This window comes from Leucoraja erinacea, chromosome 10 (genome assembly GCF_028641065.1).
Source record: "Leucoraja erinacea ecotype New England chromosome 10, Leri_hhj_1, whole genome shotgun sequence".
Taxonomy (NCBI): domain Eukaryota; kingdom Metazoa; phylum Chordata; class Chondrichthyes; order Rajiformes; family Rajidae; genus Leucoraja; species Leucoraja erinaceus.
In genome coordinates, this window is record NC_073386.1 from 5362737 (window position 1) to 5372589 (window position 9853).

At 46.5% G+C, this 9853-nt stretch overlaps 1 protein-coding gene across 10 annotated transcripts in view; it reads left to right on the forward strand.

Annotated features, from left to right (window-relative positions):
• LOC129700721 (endophilin-B1-like) overlaps positions 1-1639 on the forward strand; it is a 43738-nt gene extending 42099 nt beyond the window's left edge. For all 10 annotated transcript variants that reach the window (XM_055641336.1, XM_055641338.1, XM_055641332.1 and 7 more), the window contains one exon: positions 1081-1639. In XM_055641336.1, coding sequence (XP_055497311.1) covers positions 1081-1188 — 108 coding nt within the window. In that variant the 3' untranslated portion in view covers positions 1189-1639. The remainder of the gene's footprint in view (positions 1-1080) is intronic.
• The last annotated feature ends 8214 nt before the right edge of the window (positions 1640-9853 follow it).

The window sequence follows — 9853 nt, forward strand, 5'->3', positions numbered from 1 at the left end:
ACGGCGCTCCCGTGAGGGCGGCGCGGGGCTGGGACGGTGCTGGCTGAGATGCTCCAGTGGAAGCGGCACGCCATGGCGCTCCCGTGAGGGCGGCCCGGTGCGGGGCTGAGACAGTGCTCCGGTGGCTGTGGCGGCCCGGCTTGGGGGCCGAGACGGTGCTCCGGTGGCTGAGGCGGTGTTCTGGCGGTGGCGACCTGAATCCGGGGCTCGGCCGCGGGCCAGTGGAGCTCGCGGGTCACAGGCTGGTGCCTGTTTTTCTGAGCTCCCGCGGCAACAGCTGCGTCCGCTGGACTGGAGAACCGGCCCGTTCGTGGAGCTCGGTGAGCCGCGGGACTGATTACCATTGCCCGGGGGGTATCGCCTCAGCGCAGAGGGAGAAGAGGAGGGAAGAGACTTGTAGCCCTAAGATTTTTGCCTCCATCGCAGTGAGGAGGTGCCTGGTGAACTCACTGTGGTGGATGTTAATTTGTGTTTATTGTGTGTTTTGTTGTTTATTATTACATGTATGGCTGCAGGCAACGACATTTCGTTCAGACCGAAAGGTCTGAATGACAAATAAAGGATCTAAGTCTAAGTCTAAGTTATGTGTGTTTATCCAATGGTTTAATGGAGCCTTATTTGTCACATGTATAACTGCACAGTGAAATTCTTTTTGCATATATTACACATGCAGGTGGCGACAGTATTCATAGTCCAGACCCGTCAAAGTCCCATGCACTTGATATGCTGAAGCAGTTGCTGCGAACTGTCGTCCCTCTCCTCTCCTCTCCTCTCCTCTCTCTCCTCTCCTCTCCTCTCCTCTCCTCTCCTCTCCTCTCTCTCTCCTCTCCTCTCCTCTCCTCTCCTCCTCTCCTCTCCTCTCCTCGCCCGGCCATCTTTGTGTCCCGGGGGCGCCTCCTGCAACCGACCCTGAAAACGCTGGAGGCATTTCCCTGGTTCTCCTTCCCACCCGTCCACTCCTCGCTTCCGGCGTTTCCCGGTTACCGAACAACGAGCCTTTCTGGTGGGCTCCTCGGCAAGGCCATGACTGTCCCATCAGCTCTGTCCCCTGTGGAATAACAGACCTGCTTTATTTTTCAGGTGATAACCGTATACAGCCTGCCCGGTATGGATTCTGACTGGTTGATGAGTGAAAGGGGGAATCAGAAAGGAAAAGTGCCCATTACATACTTGGAGCTGCTAAACTGAACATATTGATCTGAAAATATTGGTTGTAATCGCAATATTTAATTGCAGCCAACTTTGTATAAAGCAATTCATGAAATGTCTTCCACACATGTTGTCCCTGAAATGTTTGGGACCATATGAGTTACATGTATGACTAAACATGTGTGTCCGTTACTGCACTCATCCAAGCCAATGTATAACTCCCTTGCTTTTGAAAACTTTTAATATTTTTGTGCCATGAATGTTATTTGCTAAGAAATATCTGCTTCATTTTCTATTTAATATTTCATTCTTGCATATATTAGTGATTGGAAAAGCATTTCTTTATTAAACCAACTTGAATACAACATCTCTGTATTTCTAAAACTTATTACCAGAAACATGGAATTTAGCTTTAAAAAAAAATTACATGTGCTTGACTAAATGTTAAAAGTGATGTACAGCATCGCCGAAATAAAACAAAGTGTCAAAAGATCTCTTTCCTGTATGTATTTGTGTACTTGGACCTTGGATCCATTGCGAACATAGGCACTCAAGCATTTAATGAAACGTTTGTTCTTGTTAGTCCTGAGGTGGGACCTGTCGGCTGTTAATTTCCTGTCCCTGCTCCATCTCCTGCTCTCCTTTGGCTAAAATTGACCAGACATTTCACTACTTTACCTTTCAGTTTAGTTTATTGTCACGTGTACCGAGGTACAGTGAGAAGCTTTTGTCGCACGCTAGCCAGTCAGTGGAAAGACAATACATGATCGAGCCATTTACGGAGTATAGATACATAAGGGGTTGACGTGAATAACTTCGAGCAGTAAATATTCGCCTACACAAGGCATGGGTGGAAGTCTTATTGTTAAATACATATGTCTTCATAATAACACCTCTAGAGCAGATGTGGGTTCTAGCGAATCAAGATTGCCGTTGCACCATACCGTTGTAGTGGCCATTTCACTGGTTCTGTGTGTCATTAATCATGGCATGTGTCTATAAATTTTAGACTGCCCGTTATTATGTGGGTGGGGTTTATGTCGTTTGGAGCGAGGTTTCTTGCGCAGAAGCTTAGTTTTTAGTTTTGGACCAGCATGAGGAAGGCATACCCTTTGACAATGCGAAGTGTAACGGAGACACGAGGGGTTTTCTAACCTTTAAAGCAATATGCTCGAGTTCGATGAAGGTTGTAGTGTACGAGTCGGGAGAAGGTTGGATGTATACCTTATTGTTTTTCATCAGCAATAAATAATCTATTAATCAAAAGACTTAAGATCTGAAAAAGCTCTGAAGGCCTCTGACGGAAAGCTCACATGCGTATAACAATAGTCTCCTTAATCGTATAATCCACTTAGTAGCTAGAGGGAGTAATCTCTTGAACGATATAAAAATCTGGCGCTACATACCCCCCCCCCCCTCCCCCCACTAGTCTGGTTACACAATGAGCCGGCCCCATGTGGCGGGATCTTGCAGTCGTGGGAGCGGGGAGAGCGAGCAGCATGAAGATGGCTTGTGTACCGGGTCTGTGCCTGCTGCACATGTGTGGGGCCGGGGACCCTGTGGCTCCCTGACCTGGGAATTCCCACAAGTTCACAAGTTATAGGAGTAGAATTAGGTCATTCAGCCCCTTGAGTCCACTCGGCCATTTTCCTGCCTTCACCCCATAACCCTTGACACCCGTTCCAATCAAGACTTTGTCTAGCTCTGCCTTAAAAATACCCACTGACTTGGCCTTCACTGCCCTCTGTGGCAATGAATTCCACAGATTAACTACCCTCTGACTAAAGAAGTTCCTCACATGTTTTCTAAAAGAGCGCCCTTTAATTCAATGATCTCTGGTCCTGGACTCTCCCACCAGTGGAAACATGCTTTCCACACCCACTCTTAACTAAGCCTTTCATTATTCTGCAAGTTTTAATGTCCCCCCTCAACCGTCTAAACTCCAGTGAATACAGGCCCAATGTTGTCGAACACTCATCATATGCTAACCTACTCATTCCTGGGATCATTAGTGTAATTCTCCTCTAGACCCTCACCGGAGCCAGCACGTACTTCCTCAGACATGGGGGCCCAGATTTGCTCACCGTACTCCAAATGCGGCCTGACCAGCACCTTGTAGAGCCTCAGCATTCCATCTCTGTTTGTGTGTTCCATTCCTCTTGATATAAATGCTAGCATTGAATTTGCCTTCTTTGTTACCGATTCGACTTGCAAATAATCTTTTTGGGAGACCTGCACTAGCACTCCCAAGTCACATTGCACCTTTGTTGTTTAATTCCCCCCCCCCCTTAAACTTTACCCCCTTATTCTGTTATAGCGGACAATCAGCAATAACAGACACCACTATCCCCACTGTGGCTGCTATCGCAAAGGTTTACTATATGTGTACAGTAGTTTCCAAGGATACATTTTTGCGCACCCTGGAGAATTTCGGATTAACCTGGAATCCTGAAATTACTGAAAAAATATATTTACAGAAAAGATCCAAAATTTCCAGGACATTTTGACGATATTTGGACAAAGGTCTCTGTAAATTAATTATCATTCTTATACTTCACTGGAGTGTGAATTGTAATTGATGCATCCTGTGTGTATTAAACTGTACTAATGCTGATCTGAAAATAGCACAGATCACAATTTGCAATGCTAAATGTTTAAATTACCAGAACCAATTGCACTTTCCTTCTCCTATTGAGAGCAACACCTTACAAGTGGGACTTGGCAGAAGACTCACGCACCAGGGATGTGTTTTCACACCCGAGGCACTAATTCCTCCTGAGATCTCTGTTCGCAGACGAAAAATGTTGCTTTGCAGTGGAAACTCTGCAGTCAGAAATTATAAATTCATAAGTTCTAGGCTCAGAATTAGGCCATGCTATTGCAGTGGCAAAGTAGCTCCCTGACAGCGTCAGAGACCCGGGTTCAATCCTGACCACGGGTGCTGTCCGTACGGAGTTTGCATGTTCTCCCCGTGACCTGCGTGGGTTTTCTCCAGGACCTCTGGTTTCCTCCCATACTCCGAAGGCGCACAGGTTTGTAGGATAATTGGCTTTGGTAAAAATTGTAAATTGTTCCCAGTGTTTGTGGGATAGTGTTAATGATCAGTGTGGGCTGAAGGGCCTGTTTCCACGCTGTATCTCTAAACTTAACTAAACAAAATTCAATCATGGCTGATCTATCATTCCCTCTCAACCCCATTCTCCTGCCTTCTCCCCATAACCCCTGACACCCATACCAATCAAGAATCTGTCAGTCTGTGCCTTAAAAATACCAAATGATTTGGCCTCCTCAGCCGTCTGTGAAATGATGGTGTTTTTTTTTTAATGTTTCCCTGTCCCTCTGCCAGTCCCTGAATAAACTGGTCTGGATTTAGAATGAGCCCAGGTTTTAATAGTCACATTGGCCTTTTCAGCAGTGCATCAGGAACTGCTTTATAACTGCTTTCCCAACCCACAAAACCTCTCCCGAGCCCACCACTCAAAATGTCACAGGGTCAGGAATCATAAGAGTCATTCAGCATGGAAATAGGCACTTTAGCCCAACCCATCCACACTGACCAGGTTTAATGGCTGAGCTAGTTGCATTTTGCCAATGTTTGGCCCATATTCTCCTCTAAACCTTTCCTATCCATCTCGCTGCCGAAACGTCATCTAAAGATTGCCATTGGACCTGACTCTGCAGCTTTGTTTAGTTAATTTTAGAGAGACAGCATGGAAACAGGCCCTTCGGCCCATCGATTCCGCACGAACCAAAGATCGTCCTACACACTGGGAGCAATTTACAGAAGCCAATTTGTTGGAAGGAACTACAGATGCTCGTTTACACTGAAGATAGACACAAAATGCTGGGGTAACTCAGCGGGCCAGGCAGCATCTCTGGATAGAAGGAATGGGTGATGTTTTGGGTCGAGACCCTTCTGACTGAGTCAGGGGAGACGGAGACAGAGATCTGGAAGGGTAAGATGTGAAACTGAGTGATCAAAGGGGATGAAAAAATCGAGGAAATGTAGAATAGATCGTTGTTAGTGAGGAGAAGGTGACAACGAAGCATACAGAGATACATTTTAATCAGGAGGCCAGTCAGACTGGTCAGTGAATTAGAAAAGGGGAGGGGGATGGAGAGAGAGGGAAAGCAAGGGTTACTTGAAGTTAGAGAAGTCAATGTTCATACTGCTGGTTTGTAAGCTGCCCAAGCGAAATATGAGGGTGCACTTCTCATTATGACCAGAGGATGGAGACAAACATGTAAACTTGCCACATGCCTGCTGCATTTCCCTTGGGAGTGAATGAGACCTGATAGATGTAGCACTAAAATAACGCTGGATTGCTCAAACTTCGGACATAATTAATGGAAACTGATTCTAGCTAGATTGCAAAAATACCCACGTCTACCATGGGGAAAGGCAATTTACCATGTGGTGGAATAATTAATTTTTTAAACTGCAGATGCTGGATGCATAATGCATGAGGGACTCAGCGGGTCAGGCAACATCTGTGGATTGAATGGACGACGAACATTTTGGGTTGGGATCCTTCCTTAGACTGAAGGCTTTGAGCCTGGCTGATATTTATCTCCCTGTTAACATTACAAAGCAGACTACATGTCTGAAGAAGGGTCTCGACCCGAATCGACAATCATTCCCTAACTCCAGAAATGCTGCTTGTTCCGCTGAGTTACTACAGTATTTTGTGTCTATCCTTGGTGTAAACCAGCATCTGCAGTTGAAATGGAAAATTGTAAGTTTTCTATCCTTGTATAGGATGCGGGTGTAAACCGTCCTCCCTGTGACCGCATCCTCGCACAGTTGAAATTCGGAAAATTGTAAATGTTTTCATAACACAGAAATAGCTTCCTTGTATAGGATACGGGCACTGTCTTTGCGGAGTATGCACACACACACACTCACACTGTGACCACACACACACACGGCACACACACACACACACACACACACACACACACACACACACACACACTTCACAGGCACACACACACGCACACACACACACACACACAGGCAGGCACACACACACACACACACACACACACACACACACACACACACACACACACACACACACACACACACACAGGTTTCACTCACACACACGGGCTTGTACACACACACACACAGTTATTCGGCAGGCACAAACATTGCCCTAAATACACACACACAGGGAGTGGATGTGAACACACACACATAACACAGAACCATGCAGTGTAACACACACACACACACACACACACAGCACACACACACACACAGGCAGCACACACGTACTATGTAGATACATACCATACCAGACACAAGCATGTGCGTGCAAAAATGCACTTACAAAACATACAAGCACACATGTAGACATGCACATAAATATATGCGCACATGGAGTACACAGATACACACGCATGTGTGTGGGTGCACACCGCACACATGCGCACACACACACACCGCACAGGCATGTGCACACATACCCTGTAGACACATACCATACCAGGCACAGATACACAAGATAGACACAAAAAAATTGAAGTAGGATAGGCAGCATCTCTAAGAGAAAAGGAATGGGTGACGTTTCGGGTCGAGACCCTTCTTCAGACCGAGAGTCAGGGGAGAGGGAGACATAGAGATATGGAAGGACAGTGAAACTTGTTGGAGAACTAGTCCTTCTCTTTAATTTTACCGACTGTACACCTCCTTGTCACCTTCCCCATAGCTAACAATGAATCATTCTACATTTCCTTAGCATTGTCTGCTTTGATCTGTCGTTTTTACACCTTACCCTTCCATATCTCCCTCTTCCCTGACTCTCAGTCTGAAGAAGGGCCTCGACCCGAAACGTCACCCATTCCTTCTCTCCAGAGATGCTGCCTGTCCCGCTGAATTACTCCAGCATTTTGTCTTTCTGTGTATAAACAGCATCTGCAGCTCATTCCTACACAGATACACACACACACGCACACGTGCGCACATGAGCATATACACGCACACATATGCACAGAGGCATGCATGCATGCATGTGCGTGCACACCACACTCATGCACAGCAGCATAAATACATCTCCTGCACGAAGCTCACTCCGCAGAGACCAGAACTTTGTTCTTTGTTGATTTGATTTTTACTCCTGTGACTGGATATGTTTAAAAATTGAATCTTCTCAAGCCTCTGGGACGCTTTTAGCCTCGTCCTTTGATAATTCAACACCATTCCGAGGGAGTGCTGCCAATTTCCTTTCTTCATAAGTAGAGTAATTAATTTTCCCAGCTATATTTAATTTGACACTGATCTACCCACTTCTACATTTTGCCGAACCTAATTTGTAATCCACCAGCCATTTCCAATGTCTCGTTGAATCTGGTGTCATAAGAAAATGTAACCAGCTTCCATTGAGCTTCTGAATAAAGATGTAACTCAGTGGTGTGACCCATATAACAGGTGACGTTTCGGGTCGAGACCGTTCTGAGTCTGAAGAAGGGTCTCGACCCAAAACGCCACCTATTCCTTTTCTCCAGAGATGCTGCCTGAACTGCTGAGTTACTCCAGCTTTTTGTGTCTACCTTCGGTTTAAACCAGCATCTGCAGTTCCCTCCTGCACGTGATCCATTTAACGTTTGATTTTATCGATCTCGATCGCTACCTATCTCTCGAAGCCAACAACTTATCACTCCCAGGTTTATACACACACTGGAATGTAGGATATTCCACCATTTACACGGCAGCACGGTGATGCATCAGTAGAGTTGCTGCCTTACAGCACCAGGGACCCGGGTTTGATCCAGACTACGGGCGCTGTCTGTACTGAAGTTGTACGTTCTCCCTGTGACCTGTGTGGGTTCTCTCCGGGTGCTCTGGTTTCCTCTCGCACTCCAAAGACGTACAGGTTTGTAGGTTAATTGGCTTGGTATAATTGTAAATTGTCCCCAGTATGCGTTGGATAGTGTTAGTGTGTGGGGATCACTGTTCAGCGCAGTGCATCATCTAAACAGCTCTGAGGTTCAGTGGGACTTGTGTGCGTGATCCACAGAAGGCAAGAGTGCACACACTGCAAGTCATTAGGAAATCTAACTGAATGTTATCGCTCACTGTAAGGGAATTAAATACAGAGTCAAGTCTAGATGGTCCTGATGAACGGTTCCAACCCGAATCGTCACCTATTCCTTTTCTCCAGAGACTGTGTCCAAGAGTCTAGAGCACAAAAGAACCAACAGAAATTGAAGGGGAAAAGATTTAATAGGAATCTGAGGGGCAACTTTTTCACACAAAGGGTGGTTGGTGAATGGAACGAGCTGCCAGAGGAGGTAGTTGAGGCAGGGACTATCCCAATGTTTACGACACAGTTGGACAGGTACATAGATAGGGCGGGTTTGGTGGGATATGGACCGGGCACAGGCAGCTGCGACATGTTGGCCGGTGTGGGCAAGTTGGGCAGAACGGCCTGTTTCCACGCTGTATCACGCTATGACCTTGGTGGTGCACTGAGTATAAGAGTCAGCTGTGTAAAACCCGAAACGTCACCCATTCCGTCTCTCCAGAGATGCTGCCTGACCCGCTGAATTACTCCAGCATTTTGTGTCTACCATTATAAAGCCCTGGTTAGGTCACATTGGAGGTTAGTTTAGTTTAGTTTAGAGATGCAGCACGGAACCAGGCCCTTCGGCCCACCGAGCCCGCGCCGACCAGCGATCCCCGCACAGACCAGCGATCCCCGCACACTAACACTATCCCACACACACACGAGGAACAATTTACAATGATACCAAGCCAATTAACCTACAAGCCTGCACGTCTTTGGAGTGTGGGAGGAAACCGGAGCACCTGAAGAAAACCCACGCAGGTCACGGGGAGAACGTACAGACAGTGCCCGTAGTCAGGATTGGTGCTGCAATTCTACCTCTGCGCCACCTTGCGCCCAGTTCTGGTCGCCTCATCGCATGCAAGACACGTGATCAAACATTCACTTTTCATGCTGGCACCTTCATTCCCAGAGGCAAACTGGTGAAAACAAACCATGCCGTGTAACTTGCGGAGTGAGAACTTGCTTTCAGGCTGAATATTCTTGGCCAACATTGAACAAAGTGAATGTCACACTGAAACAGCACTGCATTGGAAATAGATGCACCATACATCATAAAAAAATGTTTCATTTTCTGAGTTGTTTTGTCACATTTACCCAGCGTAACATGTCTGGAGGTAACTGGTAGTGAAATATAACCATGCAGCAACCGCTAATAAAGGCCTGGTGTTAATTCTTAATAACAGGACGATCGTTGATTGACCAACGCTGTATCACACAGGCAGCAAGAGATTCTTTGCATCGTCATCATTTCCACAGTAACCGATCGTTGGCAAGTCTAGGGGAAGCTAAAGCAACGAGGCAAGGCATCAGGTGTGGGGGATTTTACTGCAGTGCCTTATAAATTAAACCATATGTGCGACGTTGGATTCTACAATTAGGATAATGAGGTAATTTTAATCCAATCCACCCAGCTGTCTGAGTTAGCACCTCTGTCACTACACTGATACAGTTTTACCTCAGATGTCAGGAGATGGTGCTGGGTTTAACTCTCCTTTGTCCCTTTGCCCACACCTTTCTCCCTCCCTCCCCCTCGCTCGCTCTCCCACCTGGTTCCACGTCATCACTGAAGGTTGGCTTCTCGCCTCTAATAGCACGTCTGACAACACTGACCTTTCCCAACGCTGAAGATA